At 45.0% G+C, this 22,232-nt stretch overlaps 1 protein-coding gene across 1 annotated transcript in view; it reads right to left on the bottom strand.

Annotated features, from left to right (window-relative positions):
* The window catches only part of EXOC3L1 (exocyst complex component 3 like 1), a 160,725-nt gene extending 138,852 nt beyond the window's left edge, over positions 1-21,873 (bottom strand). The window contains exon 1 of the mRNA XM_086947772.1: positions 21,525-21,873. Within this exon, the coding sequence (XP_086803898.1) occupies positions 21,525-21,621 (97 nt within the window). The 5' untranslated portion in view covers positions 21,622-21,873. The remainder of the gene's footprint in view (positions 1-21,524) is intronic.
* Between the last annotated feature and the right edge of the window lie 359 nt (positions 21,874-22,232).

Below are 22,232 nucleotides of genomic sequence, written 5' to 3'. Positions count from 1 at the left end.
ATTAAAGAATTCATTGGAGACTATGGTTATTTTTGCCCCTGAGTCAAAAAGCACTCTCGTAGATTCACCTTCAATGAGTATGTCGTCAAAAGGACAATTTTTTTTGACATATCCTGAATTTGCACAACTATCTGTCCACACTCAAAAGTCATCCTGAGAAGACTCAGAATTACTTTCAAACACTTCAACTTTCTTCACCCTGGGAAAATTTTTCGTCCTACATGTTCTAGAGAAGTGACCTTTCTTCTTACATTTGGAACATGTGTGATTCAGCGCAGGACATCTACTATCATTAGCTAAATGCCCTGCCTTATCACATCTAAAACATCTAAATGTGGTGAACTTCTCCTTGTTTTTAAATTTTTCATTATTAACCTCTCTACTATTTTTATTTTCCACAACTGGATTACATTTGTGGAATTTACTTTTGACTGCATGAACCTTTTCTTCTTTTACATTACCATTCTTAAGAACATCAACACACTTCAATGAGTGTTCTATTCTCTTCGCTACTTCAAGAACTTCTTCTAAGGTAGGCTCATCACGAAGCCACAACTCTTCTCTCACCTTTTCCATATTACATCCTAGCATGAATTGATCATGTATATGATCATCAGTTAGATTACCATATCTACAGGATGAAGCTAATTTTCTTAGATCTGTTATGTATGTTTCAACAGTTTCTCCATCCCTCTGCGTACGTTTCCCAAGATTATACCTTTCAAGTATCGTGCTAATCTTAGGCAAATAATGTTTATCCAATTTACAAATACAAATTTCATATTCATTTAACCCATTCGCTTCAGAAGTTGGTAATTCTGGTAAATGGTCGAATACTTCCTGTCCTTCTGATCCCAAGCAATGTAATAAAAGTGAAGTCTTTCTCTCAGCACTTAATGAAGTCCCACAAACTTTTGCATATCTTTCAAAACACGCTTCCATTTCTTCCATCTAATTGGAGGATCACCGGGTGATTCCAAAAAGAAAGGTGCTGCCGTAACGTTCTGTATTATTTAATGATGTATCACAATTCAACAGTGCTCACTGTCCAAGTAACATAAGCGTGTGAATCACTGATGAAATGTGCAATTCACAGTTTAGCGTGCAAATCGCTGTTGATATGTACTTTATAATAAATGATTTGCCACAGAACGTACTCGTTTTATTAATAAATTGCCACTTTTCAAATAATATAAGCGTGTGAATCGCTAATGAAACCTATTTGCCAAAATGAAAATTGCAATTCACAGTATAGCCTGCAGATCGCTGTTGACATGCACTTTATAATATATGATTTGCCACAGAACGTACTTGCTTTTATGCTTTTATAATAAATTGCCCTTGAATGTACTTGTTAAAGCACCAAATAAGTCGCAGTCACAATATTAATGCGAGTGTAGGATTGCCGTTGACATCCGCTGAAGACATATAATAATTTTAGTTCAACTGTACCTTTTATCGTCTTATAAACGCGCAAAGTTGTCAGAGACGCCGGATTCCTTAGCAACCACACATCCAATATGGCCGCCTCTCTGACGTCCCTACAAACTGCGCGCAATGACACAACACGTATTAGGCGTATGCGCTGACACTGACACTTACGTGAAGACACACACGAAGAAGCGATGATGGAGCGTTTGGCAGCGTTGAAGCGCGGGAGAACAATGACGGCGTCACTCTAAAATAAAGAGCTTCTTTTGAATGTAGCGCACGAGTAACTACTTAGCAGTTCAACTTCCCTGCTTAACGAATCCAAACATCAGATCCGAATGAATCCAAACATTCCCAAAGAGTAAATCTTGAAAAACCATGCATCCAATAATGATATTTGATGCCAATAGGAACGTTTTCTGTGACAGTCAAAAACAACTCGTGCAGGACTGAAGTTGAAACATGCCAACAAAACAGGCAGCAAGTCGATTTTAGTACATTACTTTTCAAAATGAAGTGCCATTAAATAGTTTTCCTTGAAATCTTCCAATTAAAGATGATGAGTTCTAGGATGAGCCCACATCGATATGCTAAAATAAATATCCCATATGAAGCAATATGTGGTGAAGCTCTACTCCCACTAGACTCAATTAGCTTAATCTCCTTAGAAAATGATAGGCAAATTTTAAAATCCTCACCTTAAATGCATAAATGAATTTGTAACAAAATCATTATAGCATAAAAGAATATAGTTCCTGAGTTTAGATCCTTTGGTGAAGCTGCCGACTACGCCAGTGTAGAATTTCCATAAAATGAAGGAAACATGGTAGACTTCATTAGAAGTTTATTCAGGTACAAACGATCCCATCCAACAGCTGCCAGTGATAACTTCAAGTGAGCAGCATCCTTCAACCCTCTAATGACATCATAACATTCTCTATTATGCTAGAATAGAACTTGACTACACATACAATTCTGTAATAGGAAACATCAATAGAAATACCACACTACAGCTACCTCGAACACACAAGCATGGTAGTAGCTTCAACCTTCTGTGCAATAAATGCAAAGTTGAAACACAGATTGCTCCCAGGTCCATAACGCAACTCACTCCATCTGCATATACTTCAAGACCACTAAAGCACATGGACATACATCACTTCAGTAGCACAGTTCATACTCGGTTGTATCAGCCAGGCTAGCTTGAATCCAGTGGCAAAGTGAGCAAGGGACCTACGTCTGGTCATACCCAGCCAACTTAGGGCGAACAAAGCAAATACAAGGAGATGATGAACAGAGCGTTGAAACTTTCAAGCTAGCCTGGCTGATGAGAGGTGATACCTCGAAACCTGTCCCAGGATGCGTGTTTCCGGTCCAAGAAAGAACTGGCTTTGCAGTTCGGGCTAGACTGTTCCCAAGAGGAACCAGGTCAAGACTGATTTGGAAATGGTTAGCTCTGAACTGGGGTGGTGAAGTGAGCTACAGAACGTTGATGGATTCAATCCAGATCTAATAGTGACTAGGGGTGAGTCTGAAATGTTTGGGCACCCTATCCATCATCTCCTTTTGTTTGCTTGTAACACATAATACTTAATGTGCATTTGTACACTACATCTTCTCCCTATTTACACAGATAAAAGTAATACACATCCAAATCTTTAAACCTTGTGGGTAAAGAGCAATTGCGTGATAACCTGGAACTATTATTGAGTGGGGAAGAGTTTTTGTCGTCACATTGCCCAAAAGACACCATATCATGTTATGTTGAATGGGAGATTCAACTTGAGGTTCCTGAGCATTAGGAACATTAGAACTTACAACTGGTAATGAATCCAAGTTATCAACAGGAAGTGCTCTTTCTCCAAAAGACAGACCCCCAGGATTTTGCGGCTTTGGGTGGCAAATGTTGCGGCCAAAAAAAAGCTACATTTGCGTGCCAAAACTCAAAATTTGCGGTATTTTCACACAGGGCAAAAAATGTGCTGCTGGGGACTGTACTGTGTCACAGTCTGTAACATTGCAGAGTCTCCAGTAGCACAGCTCCTGGAATCAGAGGATGCCAAAGGTGGGTGGGGGGTGGCAGCACAGAAGGTGGAGGGTCTTTTAAAAAAAGAAATAGGAGACATGGGGGAGGTTAGGGGTTAACGGGAAACAATGGGGATCCAAGTGAGAGAAGTGCAGTGGAGGGTGGGGGACAGGAGAGCCTAAATGGCCTGCAGAGTCTGCAGGGGGCACACAAAGGAGTGAAGCAATTGTTCAGGAGGGGGCTAGGTTCATTTCAAAGGCATGCAACAGAAGAATTTAACACCTCTGCTGCCTGCTGGCCTGTTGCTCACCCTCCCTAGACTGGCTGAGTGGCAGCACAGAGCCGGTAAATAGAGGGTGAACGGCAGTTATTTTTACATATTTTGCGGGCACTCTTGTAAAAATCGCAGCATTTTTACAAAAGTGCTGATTTCGCAATTTGTCTGCAAATAGCAAAATCCTGGAGGGTCTGAATAGGTGATCTGTCACATAAAAGGTTAGAATTGTCATCTGTTTTGTCATTGCTAGTATATGTACCTGACAAGATCTTATTTACTTGATCATGAGTCAACTTGACAATTGCTCTTCTACTCCACTACCCCTTTTTATCCAAAAAGAGGGATCCTTTAGTAACTTTCAACACTTGAACAGGAAATTAGTATTTTGAATCTTATTTCTTAACCCTAACAGGGTTCCTAACCACGACTCAATCACCTGAAATATATTCTTGATATCCAGTTTTATGTTTTGAGTCAAAATATTTGTTCGGCACATCCTGATGTATTAAAACCGTGTTCTTCATCTTTTGCTTATTACGGCAAGCAACAAACAAAAGTTTTTTTTTTTTAAACTTTCAACCAATCTGGACACAGATTCCCCCCTCAGTCTCTCTTTCTTAGTAGTCCAAAAGTGAGAAATTCCAGTGGTGGAGTGTGGCAGGTGAAGTGTGACCAGATTTTTTTAACGTACAAAATAATCTACTGATTCATTGTTACACAAATCAGATTGTCTCCCCTCCTTCACAACCCTATTAATTCTTTCAACAAGGCCATTAGAAGAGGGGGAATACACAGCCACTCTAAGGGATTGATTCCGATCTCGGTCGGAAGGGCTCCAAATTAGATTCAGAATTGCCTAAACCAATCTGGAGCCCTTATTTCCGACTGAATCGTTCACAGTTCCGAACGACCAAGTATGATGCCTGGAAAGCCTTAGCACTGACCAAATCCGTTCCAGAAGGCATTCGGAGAGATAGAGCCTTCCGGAGCGGATTCGTACAGCTCTATGGACTAGGTTTTCCAAGCGAGCAAGTATGATGACCGATTCGGACAACCGTTCCGATTTGGTTTGCCTGTATCAAAAAGGCTTCCGGAATCGGTCTTTGGGGGCCCATTGCAGGCCCCCTTTCACCCAGGGCCCTCGGAATCGGGCCCATGTGTCCCCAATTCCCAATCATGCACAGTGTGGCAGGCACCAAGGGGTGCCCGCCACAGGGTGCACGATTATCCCCAACCACCCCTTTTGTCAATGCTAGCCTGTGTACACATTTGGTGCACAGGCTCCCATTGAAGTCAATAGGAGTCCGACCGAATTGTATCCGGATGCATTCAAATGCATCATACTCGTTCAGTTGGACTCCCCCAAACCGAGTCGTATGGAAAGCATTCCGGACCCGAGTTGCTCAGTATTCTTTCCGAAAGAGATCGGAATCGGGCCCTAAGATGTTTGACTTGATATGAAGCAAGAAAATCGTTCATTTTAGTTGAGACAAAATGTGTGCCATTGTCTGTAACTAACTCTTTGGGACTTCCTTCAGAGTTAAAAACTCTGGACAAAAAATATTATCAAACACAATGTACCAGGTGAGGATGTGAACTCAAACTCAACCCACTTGGAGTAGTAATCAACCAAAAACATGATGTACTTCTTACTGCTGAGTAACAAAGTCTAATGCTAATTTGGACCAGGCCCCCTCGGGAATTGGAACCACATGTAAAGGTGTTTACAGTCAGACAGAAGGTAAGTTTGACAATCCTTAACCCACTGGAAAATATCCTTATCCATGGCGGGAGACCAGAAATGTTCCTTTAATTCCGGCAAGGACACCCAACTCCTAAGTGTCCTTCATGCACCGCCTGAATTACTTTATTGCGCAACAAAAAAGGAGAAATGCCGCGGCCAGACCTCAAAAGAATTCCTTTAACTATGGACAATTCACTAGAGATCTGAGCAAAATATTTCAGGGGCGCAGGAAGGGACCATTCTTTGGGCCAACCATTAACTACCATATTTTTAGTGGCTAAAAGAGTTTCATATCCCCTTCGATGCTCATGACGAGCTCAGCTCGTCATGAGGCACGGTTGAGCTGTGCTGATGACGAGCTGAGCTCGTCATGAACAACTGGCATCAAGGATCTGCAGCACAGGGGGGGAATTGCTGCAGCAGCGATGGTGTTAATTATCCAGAGCATCCATACAATCCTTTTGAAAGAAAACGCATTGAGAGCCAAAAATATCCTCAATGTTAGATACAACACATTCAATCACCATGTAAACTATCAGAAGCATTGTGGCACAAAGGTAATCTTGAAAGACAATCTGCACTGTCGCTTTGGCCACCAGCAATATATTTGATCAAGAAATTATATTCATGTAGGCAGGATAAAATGCGAACTAATCAGGCCGACGCTTTCTCAGTCCCATTGCCATTTAGAAGATGTAACAGGGGTTTGTGGTCTGTAAAAATATCAAAATGGATAGGCCGAAGAATTGTCAAACTTTCCTACCACCCAGGAACAGGCAAGGGCCTCCCTCGCTATAGTGCTATTCAGCTTGGTTAAGTGCTCTTGACGAAAATCGAATAGTGTGTCCTTTACCAGATACCCACTGGGATAATACAGCACCTAAACCAAGTTGACTAGCATTAACTGTTAAAAAAACATTTCTGACCAGAGTTAAAAGACTAGGGTACAGGGGCACTGGCAATCCAGTTCTTAATTTCTTGAAATGCTTTGTCTACATCTTTGTGCCAAGTAAAGGAAGTGCCCTTCTTAAGCAATGAGAGTAAAGGTTGTACTAACGCAGCATACCCAAAAACAAATCTTGAATAATACTCAGACATACCTAAAAAAGATTTTAACATGTCTTTGTCTTTAGGAACCGGCACATCTGAAATTGCTTGTGACAGAGAAAACTTGGGTTTAATACCTGAAGCAGAAATGGTATGACCTAAGTTTTCAAGACTGTTCCTGAGAAATTTACATTCGTCCAGATCCAAAGTGACTCCTGCATCCTTAAAAATATTCAACACTTTTTCCAGTATAGACAAATGTTCAGCTCTAGATTCAGAAAATATTAAAACATCTTAATATGCCTATACTACACCAATTCCCCCAGGAAATGATCCATTAACCCCTGAAACACACTGACCGCAGAGGCCAGTCCAAAAGGCAACCTCATAAACGTATATGCTCCAAATGGAGAAACAAAAGTTGTGAGATCTGTGGACTCTGGTGTTAAGAGAATTTGCTGGTAAGCAGACAGTAGTTCTAAGAGGGTAAAGTAATCAGAACCACCACTACCAGCCAATAAGTCTTGGATTTTGAGTAGCGAATGACAATCTACTAATATGTTGTTTTTTAGTGTGCGCAGGTCCGCATTTAAGCGAATGTCCCCCTTCCTTTTACGCACCTCTACAATGGGACTGACCCAATCAGAAGAGTCAGTCGTTGGAATGACACCCTCACACACCAATTTATCCAGTCATTTTTTAAGATTCTCACACACTTAGGGGTATGGCTCTAGCTTTATGAGGAACACGAACAGCATTGTATTTTAACTTAATCACATTTTTATACTCATTTATTTTCCCTATTTTGTTATCAAATATCACAGGAAAAGCCATTACAATTTTCCACAAACCTTTTTCATCCACTGAATCTGTCACAAGCGCCACACTTACATCATTCAATTATACTGGATTTTCGGAACCAGGTGCCAGTTTAAGCTCCATCTTGGCTAGGTCCTGCCAACCAACAATGTTCTTTCCTTTGATGGCCACATAGATCTTTGTGAGACTCGTCTGCACATTTTCAAAAAAATAACCCAATATGTCACTCTCCTTGTCACCGTAACCTTCAGGAATTATGTTAGGTTCTTGAAGTGAAACATTTAAAGACCAATGCTTCATGTAAAGTTGATCAGAGATAGTTACTGGAGCTCCAGAATCTGCCATCATGTCATTTTCAAGATTACCTGAAGTAACTTGACAAAATGGACCCTTAACCTTGTGATCCTGAAGACCAGTTACTCCTGAGTCAATAGTTAAAATCAACTTATGAAATTTACCCTGTAAACACTCACTATGAACACAGTCTCCTATATCATTACTCTCCTTTGTTTTAACATTACTGACTTGAATGACCCATTTACCCCTGCACACAGATTGGGAATGACCGATCTTGTGGCATTTAACACATTTTTTGCCCAACGCCAGACATGTTGGACTGTTTCCTAAGTGTACATGTGAACCACACCTAAAACACATTGTAGAAGGTTTCTTCAGATACATTCTATAACCTTTGTTTTTGACGGACAAAGCATTAACGGACCCATCATCATGAATTGCATTAATTTGAGAATTACTTGAATTGTCATACCAAATGCATTCAGACGAAACAATGGCTCTTTCTATACTTTTGACCATGTCAATCACTTCCGTAAGTTATGGATCTCTGCAACTTAAAATGCGTTCTTGTATTTTCTCTGAATTGCAGATTTAAACAAATTGGTCTCTGATGTACGTATCTAATGAAGCTCCGAAATTACAGTTAGCGGCTAGATTCCTTAAAGCAGAGATGTATTCCTCAAGTGTCTTGTCAGGATCCTGCTTCCTTTTCATGAAATTTAATCTCTCAAGCATGACACTGGGCTGTTCTAAAAAACAATTGTACAATCTCTGAACAGCTTCTGTACAGACATTCCATCCATCAGCATCTCATGCAGGTGGAATTAAACCTGGCAACTTGTCAAACACCTGTTGACCCTCACTACCTAAATAACTAAAGATGAGAGTCAATTTCCTTTTGGAGTAATATTTCTCTGTGTCTAAGGCCATTACAAAGTATTCAAAGGAACAGACCAAATCTAGCGGTGTTGGTAAAAATGCAGCCAAATGATCAACTTGTTGAGAGTTAGCCATGCTGAATGTAAATATAAAAATGTGAGATCTTACCAAATATCATGTTAGGGAATAGTGATAGTCGATGGCTCATGAGCACTTACGACTAATGCTCAGAACTGATAACAACAGCTGCTCCAATTGAACGAAATGCTTCCAGAAGAGAAGGAACTGAAAACAGTGAAAACAAGCATTGGCATAGCCAATAGGTCTTGCCTTTGGCGCCTTATAAGTGTTTAGCCAGACGCGCTGCGCTAGGTCGACCTAAAAAATACAAATACAGTAGTGTCTGGGTAACCAAGACACATTTCTATTAAAACTGAGTATTTACCTACCGAAAGCTCTTGCCCGTCCGCTTAAACATACGCACAGCAGCATAAACCAGAGTTCATATCTATCCATCTTGCACTGGAAACCGTAAATGCATTTACAGCGTGGAGCAGGAGCAGGCAGCAGCTCTGATGGAGGGGCACAGGCTTGTCTGCTCTGACAAGTACCTGAAGCCCAGGGAGGGGAGACACACCAAGATTGGTTTCAGACCAACGCCAGATACTGCTCCATTGGGAAAGCGCAGGTCGTATTCTGCATTTGAACAAGCGCCGGGTCCCGGAGTCGGGTTATCAGTACAGCGGCGACTCAGACAGCAGGCAGCTTTGCGGTGATGTTCATTGGCAATGCAAACCCTCCTCCCCGCTCATAACTTTTCTCAGTCAGAGCAGGGAGCACCAGCTGAGGCGGGCTGCTACCTGGCACGCAGGCAGCCCCTGCTATGGTAGCCCAGCGGATACAATTACAGCACGAACATTTGAAAACACCGCTATTCTGCACAACTCCCACTGAAGCCTATCTCTACCCTGCCTAATAAAATAACAAACATAGTCACAAGAAGGGCATTGTACACTATATAAACTCTGCTATTCCTACTACAAAGATTACAAGATTAAAACATTGAAAGACGTGGAACGTGCAGAGAGAGCCCGTGGCTGAATGGGTGTTGGTGCTTGAAGGCCAGCGCCATAGTTCTAAGATTAAAAAAACACACGTTTAGGCAAAACACTTCAAGTAACCTATAAAAACGAGTGGTGTGAGTGCTGTAAGGAAGAAAAGTTGGGACTGCATAGCCGGAGGCAATGGCAGTTACAATTTTTGGAAGGCTAAAATATTGCAAAAATATATTGAAAGTTGGGTTTGGATAGATATTAAGGCTCTCAGACAGTGTTTGTTGATATGTGACCCGACAACACTTACCTGGGCGTCAGGTTCACAGCGCGAGAAATGCATTTTCCTGCATCATTAGTAAACAGTTCATGTAATATGATTTTGGCCTATCGTGGAGTTGGCAGATAATCCCTGGCTCAGCCCACGAGGTCCCAGCGCTTTGAATATTATATCTCAATGTTCGCTGCCACTGTTGTGACCAGCACACCAGGGCACGGAGGCCTCCGGCGCCGTATACTGGGGGCGACCTAGCGCCTACTCAATGTTTAGGGGCACACAGAGCCACTTCAGCATGCAACGAGAAGCAAAGTGCACAAAGCACAGAGCCTAATAACAGCGCACTGGTGAGATCAGGGCAGGCATCTCCGGGCGTTTGTGCAACACACCAGGAACACACAGGGCCCTCTCGCAGCGCACAAGTGAGATCAGGCGTTTCATGCAACACACGAGAAATTCCAGAGACTCCTCGCAGCGCACTAGTGAGATCAGGGTATTTGTGCAACACACCAGAACCGCACCAAACCCCCTCGCAGTGCACCACAGAGCTCCAAGCATCTGTGGAATACAGCAGGGAGCATAGAACCTATTGATAGGGCACCGCGGTGGGGATCGGGGCATTTGTGTTACACACACACAGAGGTAAAATCTCTACATAAACCCATACACAGAGTGCAGAGATCGGGCAGCATTCAGTCTCTACATGAGACAGATGGCAGCAGAGAGCCTGCCCGCAGCGCAGAAGGGAGCACAGGGCCTTAGAAAAGCACACGATTCAGGGGGCGAGCCTCAGAGGGGCAGAGGCCCACGCAGCATAGCTGAGAGCACAGCACTTACAACGGCATACACAGGGTATGGGCCGGGTCCTGCCACTGCTAAAAAGCAGATGCTGAAACGATCACGGATCTCCTATTGGGCTCTCCAGTTTTGCCCTCACCCTATATAAACAAGCCCACGAGTGGTGCGCGCGCACGCACGCTGTAAGACGCAAAAGTGAAAGCTAACTGGAAACCGCTCTCCTCAGCGCTCTTGTAAGTCTGAGGTTATTCCAAGAGCCCTCTCCTACAGCAGCGCATGTGCGCTGTGCAAGGCGAGACCTAAAAATGGCCTTTCCAAGATGGGTGTCAAAAACGTGCAATGCGGGGTGATGTCACTCCGTTACCCGGTTGTGGAACAAAGTGTCCTGTTCAAAGGATGCTGCGGGGAGTCTCGAGGCAGTTAAGGTTGCGTGCGATCCCAAGGGGTGATCAGCGTGCTGAAAAACTGCTGGTACACAATCTGCTGATTCGAATGAAACTCCGCGATTCGTGGAGATGTAAAGCTGACTAGAGCATGTTAAAACAGAATTTCCGAAGTTCGATAAGTAACGAAAATAAAACATGAAAATTGTCGAAAAGCACAAAAATTGGTGAGTATGTGTTCATGTTCCGATCTCACCAGACGGGTACACAGCCACAGGCTGTACATTCAATAATAAACATGTTTACAACCGCAAGAAACTACTGCAAGCACACACCATTCTGGAATTTAGATATGTGACACATTAGACATGAAAGAAATACTTAATGTGCAGTTGTTCACTACAACTACGTAGTTACGCTTGAAATATCAGTCATCGGATCAGGTCTGTTCATCATGTGGGGTCCGCTCAGAGCTGGACAGAGATCTTAAAGCTAACAAGGTGACCTTGAACAGCTGCCCCACATGCCACCACCACGCACATGATAATGATAGCAGCGAGAGGCGCACATGCGGCACTACTGCAGCGCCTCCAGTGTTACAACTTTGTGGCCCACACGGCCCGAGTACACTCCACTGGAGACAAGCCTAGCCGACTTCTGGTGTGGCCAGTGCACCATGAATCCAGCGCAGCCACCATTACTGCAAAAGCCTTGCCCAGTGCCCCCCCCCCTTACATTCGCAGCTCACCATTCTGTAAACATTCCACAACTACTACTCTGACCTCTACAGGCAGGGCACAAGTCCTAAAAAAAAAGTGGGGGGCGCTGACGTCACGACAGGAAGTGACGTCACGAAAGGTGCCTTGCACCATCAGACTCATTGCCTCTCCTCGCTCACCCCTTAGATGCGATTGCATCAGAGAAGCCAGCGCGTGAGCAGCGTTCTGAATGGTCTCGATCTCGCCCCAGAGAGGCCTAAGAGTGAATGTGTGGCTCCATTTGCTCCAGTTATCCAGCTCCCAGTAAAATAAGTGGGGGGACGCCGTCTACCCGCGTGGTACCCCGACTCGAGCCCTGTCTACAGGGCACTAAAGGCCCTACACCCCAAAGCAGTGGAGGACTTTTTGGAAGACCTGTCTACACCCACCATCACGGCCACAGAGCGCAAGGAGGTTGATAATTTAATCACAGGGGTAAAGATCAAAAAGGCAATTGCGATCTGCATGGTAATAAAACACTGGTCTTGGACATTCTCCCTCCAGAATATACAGAAGATACTCGCGTACTGTTACCTTCAGATCCTACCTAAAATTTTACACCCCAAACAAAACAGATTTTTACCAGGCCAAAGCACGTTGCACATCTCCTCCGGAGGCTGTTCCACATAATGGATCAGGTGTTGCTACGGTTTCCTAAAGCTGCATGCCTCATACTTGATCTAGAGAATACGGTTGACATGCTGTCATGCCATATCTTTAAATTGAACATGTGCAGCTCTCATTGGCAACCCTTCGCCAGACATGGGAATAAGACTTTGCACTCCCCCCTCCAGGACTCCGAATGGAAGAGGCCCTGTAGTCTCCAAAAAGTGTCTCACGCAATGCAAAAACATGCAATACATGATTCTCCATAGGGCCTACCTCGTGCATCCAGACTGAACTGCTTCTTTCCCGAAGCACGCTTCACTTGCCCCGGATGTCAATCCATTGTAGCTGATCTTCAACACATGCTATGGTCCTGCCCCTCCCTCACTCACTCACTCACTCACTATTGGCGCACTGTACATGATGTCCTGACCACAGTTACCGAGCTAACCCCTCTCAACACATGGGAGGTGACTATCTTGGTTATCTACAAGCACAGGAAAAATCACAAAGCACGAGCAAGATTTGCAAATCTGGCCCCATTACTGCCCAGGAGAACTATCACGATAAATTGGAGGGCTAGCCAACCTCCAACTGACCCCCAGTAGCAAGCAGTGCTCCTTTGATGAGGAGAAGCTGAGAGTGTAGCTCTACATTTTCGAAGAAGCCCGCCATCTTTGCAAACCACCTACAACAATGGCCTGGGACACTATACTTACACAGTTTTGGGAACTGGTGCACGAAGAGGCCCCCTTCTGTACAGGACCTGCAACTCGATTAAACACCCTCTATATTGCTGGCCCCCTGGATTTCCAGTTGGTCCACACTGCATTTCGTCCATGCCACCCTCCTAGAGGCAGGCATGGCGCCTCAGGGAAAAACAGTACATGTCACCACACACTATGAAACCCCACGCCCAAGCAGGATTCCCCTGAAACTCCACCCTCAGCTCACACTCGTGTTGTTATTTAGTTGCCCCCCTTTTCCAGCAAAGTTCCTCTTTTCCCCAGACCCCCCCTTATCTCCCAGTTCTGGCTCAGAGGTTCGCATCTTCCTTTGCCTAGCTTAAAGACCACAACTCATTCCCAATCACCGTCATACAACATGCGGTCAACACTTACATATGCCAGGACCCACACCATGCATGGTGTTACTGATCAATTGTTTCCTCCCACAGGTTAGCCAAGTACTACCGCGGGGAATAGTCCATGTTTAAGCCTCTTACACTAAGCTTGTACTACTTATTATGAAATGTCGATATCAGTCATGATACGCTCATGATAACTGAATCCCTGCAATGAGAATGTTATACACAGTCATATAACAAACAAGGAAAACTCAATGAAAAGAGTTTGGAAAAATCAGGTTTCTTCATCAGAGGGATTGCAAAGCAGACTATAGAGATCACAAACAGCAAATAGTATATAAAAACCGCCACCCGAAGTGTGATGCTTCTGGCCATAACAGTACGATTAGTAAATCGCCACTGCAACCATGTGTGGAAGCTCAAAATCAAAAAGATTCTGTCTATAATTGACTAGTGGAGTGTTGCAGCAAGGATATGCCACTCTGATACGCCACACCTCATATTCATTCGCCCATCTCCTACCATGGAGCACTAGACAGAGCCCTGCTGGGTTGGCAAAGTGTTGTTTGCAAAAAGAACAATTGATGAACAGAATGCAGAACAATGTCATGCATTCGCCCCAGTACAGAGATCAGGGCCTGAATCCATCAAGTTTTTGCTTCCCATGCCATTCCAGTTTGAACCCAGCCATATACAAATCAGTCTTGACCCTGTGCCTCATGGGAACAGTCCAGCCCAAACTGCCAGGCCAGGTCCTCCCTGAACTGGAAACAAGCCTCCTAGGACCAGTTTCGGGGTTTCACCCCTCATCAGACATGATAGCTTGACTCCAGTGGCATGGAGAGCACAGGACCCATTTCTGGGCATACCCGTCCCACTCGGGGTACCAAACGCAAAAAGAAAAATTGATGGACAGAATGCAGAATGGTGACATACATCTTATTGTGTTTGCTATGTATGCCCTCAGAGGCCAGTGTATGCCCAGGCATGGGCCCCTTGCTCACTTTGCCACTGGATTCAAGCTAGCCAGGCTGATGAGGAGTGAAATTCTGAAACTGGTCCCAGGATGCTTGTTTCCGGTCCAGGGAGGACCTGGCCTGGCAGTTTGGGCTGGACTGTTCCCATGAGGCACTGGGTCAAGACTGATTTGCATATGGTTAGGTCAAAACTGGGGTGGCTTAGTGAGCAGAAGAATGATGATGGATTAAACCCAGATCTGTGACTGGGGGTGAGTGTCTGTAAATTTTCAGCACTTCGTCCATCATCTTATTGTGTTTAAAGTGTTGTTTGCTACATAAAATCGATGAAGCTATGTGCATCAAGCCAACCAGGACTGCAGAGTGATTCATTTAAAAGGACATGTGAATTTTTCCACAGTCGTAGGCGAACAGCAAATAACACCAAGACCTGTTATCTGTGGCTGGAATTGCTCATTTTAAGGCGTTGTATGATTTTGTGGGCAGGAACAGTTCCTCTCCATAGCGCCAGCAATATTAAATATGAATCAAGCATCTCTTAAAACTAAGGAAGCTTCCAGTTAGGCAGACCTCTGGGAAAAGAGCATGGTTGCTCTGGGGATGATGGAGGTGTTTCCTGGCAGAGAAAACACTGGGATTTTAATACTAGTTCTGCTGCTAATGTTCATAAGAGCACTGCAAGGGAGATTCACAGACAGCTGAAGGAAATGAAACATGACCCGACCGCTAGGGATAACTGTTACCCATGTGCCAGTACTATCCAAAATACATTCAGTAGCAAGGAGGTAAGAGGACAAGTGAACTTTGTGTTTGAATGAAGTGACCAGTGTATCAAGTACCAAACCCACACTCCTGATGGTGCCTGCAATTGTTTCAGAGGATGAGAAATCATGTACTACCAGACCGGGTGCTGGGAGGGGATCCTGGAGTTTCTCGATAGATGGTGGTAAAACAAGGTGCCACCTCGACCTTCTCAACCAAACAGTAGGGTAAAAGGCACCCATAGCCTTTGCCAATGGCAGTTCTGAACTGTACCCTCTGGAAAAGCTAATTCTGTAGTAGGAAGTCAAAGAGAGTGCATATGGGCTTCAAGTCAGGATCTGTAAAAATTCAGAGGTTTCCTCTATCATTGGCACCCACTAGCTCAAAGAGATATAAGTAAGACTAGTAGTTTTCCGTTTTTACTGATTTTTACAGCTATATACAGACCGAAAAAAATGTATTTCCTTTCAGTACTTATTTTTAAAAGTGGAAAAATACAGAAAGTTGTGCCTTTTATTAGTGACTCTCCATGCTGTCCAAGCATGAATTCCAGGCCAACAGCTGAAGAGATAGACAGCATGGGGATTTAAAAGACAGGATGAGATATTCTTAAATGCAGTGATATGGTAAAATATGTTTGTATATAATTCTAAAATTGACCTGTGGCTATAGTGTTTTGTTATATTTGACTGTTAATCTGCTAAAAGGCAATATGCATCAAAGTATGAGTGCATGTTTTCCGGTTAAATAAATTAGGAAATATATAATTTTTCGACTCCATTTACTCTCCAAACATCAAAATAAATATGGACAAATATTAAAAAGATGGCCAAAAAATAAATATTGGTAAATTTTACTGAAATAAAAAAAATACCATAAAAACTGGAAGCCCTAGATATAAACAATAGAATGTCAAAAGTGGAGCTGTGCAGTATTATCTATATAGCACATTCTATATCCCTTGCAGGGCCTAAAGTACTTTCTGGATGGTTGAGTAAGTAGCTACCCAGTTTGTTATGCATGCCTGTTCGCGTGTTGTAAATTTAGAGTGGTCTAAGTGGGCACATTTTGATGTTGTGCACCTGATCCAGAGCAGTGCTCCAAACTTGAAGCAATTAACTTTTAGCTGAATAAAAACAGGGCTTTAGAGGGGTATAGTTGCATTTGCATATGTCTACCATAGTTGCCTTATGGGGTTTATGTCCTCTGGCGACTAGGTATGTTGATTAAAGAACAGGATAGGTTCCATCTAGGAATGGAAGCGGTGTAGCTGCAAGATAACCTGAGCCCCACAGTAGTAAGTGTATGAGGCCAACATGAAAGCCGAGATGGCCAGACAAAGGATAACCAGATACAAGACAATTGTATGTTTAAGAAGTTTGTCCAGAAGCAGAAATGGATCAACCCAAGGATAATCAGAGATACCACAGCGGGAGATCTAAAAGGCCAACCCAGACCCAAAGATGACACTAGCCTGGGACAACCTTAAACATTACAGTGGGGTGTCTAGGATTAATGAATCCGCCCAGAAACCATGAGGTGCAACCTACGGGAGTGGCTGCTGCTTTGGGACTAAACAAAAAGGGACTGGAATGACAGTGCTTTTGAAGCAAGCACTACTTGCATTTTCGAAGGTGGGATGTGAGTTCGGAGGACAGTAAGAGGAGCAGGGGATGGGATTCCGAAAAAGCCAAAACAGGGAAGATGTCACAGGCAGGTGCCCTTAACTACTCCACCTTTCAATCGGATGCCTGGGCTGGATGCTCTCAGAGGAGACATTAGGAGGGAAGTGAAGACCCAGCCACATGACTGAGATGACCAATCATGTCCCGCCCCAACAATCATCTCAGATGGTGAGGGAGAGCTGGAATGGAAACCAGAAAAAAGGAACAAAGGTAAAATTTAAAAAAACACACCATTGCAAGGGACAAAATGAGTTCAATGCAGTCGGCTTCAAAGGTCAGAAACGTGTCCTGCCCCAGTACTTTGTTTACTGTACAATACGGTAGTAGTGTTTATCTGGAGAACCCCTTTAAGCTACAGCAGGTGACCATTTGCGCAGCGTATGTGCTCTGATGTGTAGGTGTCTGAGGTGTTTCCTCTGCAACATCTCTTCAATATAAGATGGAGGTGGCAGACAGATGAAGACAGGAAGTTGTAGCAAGGAAAGGATCTTTATTTAGGAGGGCACAGGCTCTCCGATATTGTTCTAGGTCATCGGCTACTCCATGGCCAAACAGGAGTTCACCATCGAAAGATCTGTTCATGATATGACTTTCTACATCTAGACGAAAGCCAGAAATATGTTGTCGGAAATGCAGTTTCATTAAAAGGCCAGTTGCTCTCTGACAACTGGCTGCATTTGGTGCACAGTGGCCATTTAAAAGTTGTGCAGTGCAGGTGGGCTGGAATCTATGATCCTAGCCTGTAATCCCTCCACGGAGCTATTCTACCTTCCTGGACACAAAATGGGAACTAACATGTAGAGACGGTGTTTACCAGTTCGGTTTTTTTTGCACGTTCCTGACATAGGAACGAATCTTGTTTTGAGACAATACTGGTGTATCTGAAATCAGGTGGGGCAGTATCCCATTCAGGGGCACCTCTTTACCGCTTCACCCAACTTAGAAGTGGGCTCATAAAGGGATGCCTAGACACATATGTGTTTGATACTAGCTTTCCTTCTTGAACAATAGTTGCAGCTTTTTTTCTTAGGTTTTTTGGGGAGCTGTCGTTGGTTGGCCTACAGTTCAACACGGCCATAGAAATAAAAAAAATACAATACATCAGACTGCAGATAATCAATCCTCAATATGTTTCCCCCATTGTGTCAATGTTCTTACTCTCTCTGTCTGCAGGGGGTGAAATAGTGCAGCTGGTTTATTCATCCCTTCCCTGTTGTAGAGAGAATTCCTTTTCTAGTACAGCGTATGGCATTAAAAGGCTATTACCACTCCTGATTGGATCTCTCCCTAGAAGCTGTATAAGCACCCTTTTCTGTATTTTTTTTTTAATGATGCACAGTACCTATTCCACATTTTACCTGATGAGGAGTAGGATATAAATATATGTTGAAACATCAACATTCTCACGTAGACATAGGGTTTACAGAGACTACCCTCTTAACATAGGGTTAAGTAGATTGCCTTCAATTTGATTTCTTTATATGCAAATTCTTCCCTATTTTTTGTTGTACTTCAAATGCTTGAAATAATTATAGTTCAACGTGGGCATGTTTGTTTCACATGTGCCTATTAAAAAGCAGACAGCATGTAAAAGTCACATTTTCTTTATTACATATTGTTTGGAAAGGGTTATACAATAAGTCTAATGCACCACGATTTGGAAAGTTATGCTGTTTTTCTCAAAATGAAATCAATGTACAACTTTTCACAGACTGGTTTAGGCTATGCTTTCACTAAAGTGAATAAACCAGACAAGATGACCAAATTTGAGTCTCATAAAATGAGCTATTGTCTAATCAAATTTCAGATGAACACAAAATAAGGAGGGTTGGGCCACTGTTGTTTCTCTATTTGCTGCTAATGCCAGACAGAGAGTGAGCGGGGTTTGGAAGCTGAACAGAGGTACTGAACACTGTCCTGAGATCTGAGAAGGATAGATCTAACTTTGTAAATTTAAAGCCGTTGGGGCTTCTGTTTGCCGTTTCCGGGTACCTTCCATTTTTCATTGTCATCGTTTCTCCCCTTCTCGCGAAGAAGCTGAGTACATAGGATGTGAGACACACAGCGTGGAAACAGCCTGCCAAGCGGATCCTGCCCCAGCTTCCTGAGGGCAGGAAACAAAACAGTTTCAAGACACAAGGTCACTTCAAAACTGGGTAGGGGGCAATGATGTTCCAACACGAAAAAAGTAACAGTGGTACCCCAAACCTAGTCCACAATAATAGTGTTAAAACATGGGACTGTCACATGAGAGTCCTAAGAGTGCTCATCGCCTGACCCATAAGGAAGAGTGCTCGACACCTGGCCCATACAGAAGAGTGCTCGACAGCTGATTCAGAGAGAAGAGGGCTCGACACCACGTCCAGAAAGAAGAGTGCTCAACACCTGATCAAGACAAAAGAGTCCTGACACCTGACCCATATAGAAGAGTGTGCAACACATGGCCCATGAAGAAGAGTGCTCGACACCTGATCCAGACCGAAGAGTGCTCGACACCTGATCAACACAGAAGGGCATGCCACACCTGGGGCAGACAGAAGAATGGTCTAATCCTGAACAAGACTAAAACGCGATGCACAACAGGTCCTACTAGAAGAGTTCACCACACCATATTAAGTTAGAACAGACAGTGCAACACCTGGCCCAGACACAAGAGTGCTCGACACATGGCCCATACAGAAGAGTGCCCGACACCTGATCCAGACAGACGAATGCTCTACACCTGATCCAGACAGAAGAGTGCTCGACGCCTGATCCAGAGAGAAGGGTGCTCAACACCTGGCCCACACAGAAGAGTGCTCTACAGCTGATTCAAGAGAGAAGATGGCTCGACACCTGATCCAGACAAAAGAGTCCTGACACCTGACCCATATAAAAGAGTGCGCAACACCTGGCCCAGACAGAAGAGGGCTCAACAACTGGCCCGAAAAGAAGAGTGCTCAACACCTGGCCCATACAGGAAAGTGCTCAACACCTGGCCCATACAGGAGAGTGCTCAACACCTGATCCAGAAAGAAGAATGCTCAACACCTGATCCAGACAAAAGAGTCCTTGACACCTGACCCATATAGAAGAGTGTGCAACACCTGGCCCAGACAGAAGAGTGCTCAACACATGGCCTATACAGAAGAGTGCTAGACGCCTGATCCAGACAGAAGAGTGCTCGACACCTGGCCCATAAAGAAAAGTGCTCGACAACTGGTCCATACAGAAGAGTGCTCGACACCTGATCAACACAGAAGGGCATGCCACACCTGGGTCAGACAGAAGAATGGTCTAGACCTGAACCAGACTAAAACGCGATGCACAACAGGTCCTACTAGAAAAGTTCACCACACCGTATTAAGTTAGAACAGACAGTGCATCTAACCTGAACCAGACAGAAGAGCGCCCCACACCCGGGCCAGACAAAAGAGTGCTCCACAGTCCACAGCCGGCGCTAGGCATGGGAAGCGTGGGCGGCTGCACAGGGCCTCGCACTCAGCCCACCGGCATGGGGCCACGCACTGGTGATGTGTCCTGTTGTTTCCCTGGCGATCTATTACAAAGAAAGGTGTTGCCTGTAATTAAGGTCCATTGGAGGGGTCCTCCTCTCTGGGCCTCTCATGGATGGTGTCAGGAGGCATAGGGGAGGGAGACAGAGACGCTCCCTCAATTGCCAGGAGACCATTCACAGACACTGTGGGGGCCCATTGTCCAGCATTTTGGCGCCCCTACAGTTTTAACTTTTAGACCACAATCAATTCTCACACCCATCGGACTGAAGGTGTGAGAAATGCTTGTGGAGTAAAAGTTAAAACTGTGGGGGCACCAAAATGCTGGACAATGGGGTCCCCACAGTGTCTGTGAATGGTTTCCTTGCAAGGGGCCACTTATCTAAATTAGAGGGGGCCTCGCACGTTCCCTTTTAGCCCAGGGCCTCGCAAATCCGAGAACCGGCCCTGCCTGGGTCAGAAAAAAGAGCACTCTGTGCCAGGTCCAGAACGAAGAGAGCTCCACGCATGGTCTAAATAGAAGAACGATGCACACTTCTGTCACATAGAGGAGCGCTCTGTCTGCTTCTGGGACTTACAAAACAGAACTTCCACCTTGGCCAGGCAGGAGAGTAAGTACCCCACCCTGGGTCAGAGAAAAGAGCTGTAATCCTAAACCATGCAGAACAGTGCTCCACACTACGAGGGTCCAGGACACCTTGACCACACAGAAGACAGCTCAACCCCAAGCCTAGACAAGAGTTCTTCACACCTCGGGCAGACCAAGATGCGCTCCACACCTGAGCCAAGCCACAATGGAAATCATATTCTGACTTCTTGAGGAAAACATCAGGGGTATGAACAAAGAAACCAGACTTTGCCCACTGATGAAAGGAAGAAAGCAAATAGACCTGTTTATGATAATGGTGGTACTTCCAAAAGGAAAACAAGAAGCCGCCTTCCCCTCTGTCCATCCCAGGAGAAGCGAAGCAGAACATACGGCAACCCCGGCCCTCTCCATTTCACTGCAGCAAAGCACAACTACCTATGAGGTCACGGAGTCTCCCTCCCTCCATTTGCCATGGAGCCCATGGATGCTGCCATGGAGCCTGACATGGAAAGGGTGTCAGCGCTCGCTCACTGTACCTTGGGGGGTGGGAGGAGGGCCCCTCTCTCCTGCCCCGCCGTCGCACCGGGTCCTTTCCTCTGCGGGCCCGCCGCCCGGGCTCCCCGCCGCAGACATGCCGCCCCAGGCAGCAGCTCTCCGGCCCCTGCTCGCGGGACAGGCCCGGGGGATGGGCTGGGCGCAGACTGCGGCTTCCTCGGCTCGCGCCGCACTCCCGCATGCTGCAGCCAGGCTCACAGGATGCGGCGGGAAGAGGAAGCCAGCGCGCGAGGGGAGGGCGGCGGGGAGGGGTGGGGTGGGAGACAATGGGCACGGGCAGTGGGAGGGCAGGGGGTGAAGTGACCGGGCATAGAGGAGACGGAACTTCTCACTGAGAGGGGTAAAACGGGAGATTTTGGGTGTGACAGGAAAATAGAGCTGGAAAGGCAGCGGGGAGGTGGTTGGGCAGGTGGGCGGGGCCAGGAGTGGCAATTGAGTGAACAATGCCAAGGGGATGGCAAAGATAGGGGCACGGTAACAGATAGCGGAGAGAGGGAGAAACAAGGTGGTGTGTCAGTATAACAAGGTGACAGAAAGAGAATCAAATGTGGAGGGAGAGGCTGACAGTAGAGCAGGGAAAAGTGAGGAGCTACATGGGAAGGAGAGAGAAGCAACAAGGGGAAGACAGACAATATGTGGGGCAGGAGCTAGAGGGTACTATGGGGGCAGGAGAGAAGGACGGGAGGATG

Source organism: Lissotriton vulgaris, chromosome 12 (assembly GCF_964263255.1).
Source record: "Lissotriton vulgaris chromosome 12, aLisVul1.2, whole genome shotgun sequence".
Classification (NCBI taxonomy): Eukaryota; Metazoa; Chordata; class Amphibia; order Caudata; family Salamandridae; genus Lissotriton; species Lissotriton vulgaris.
This window is presented reverse-complemented; position numbering and strand designations above follow the sequence as displayed.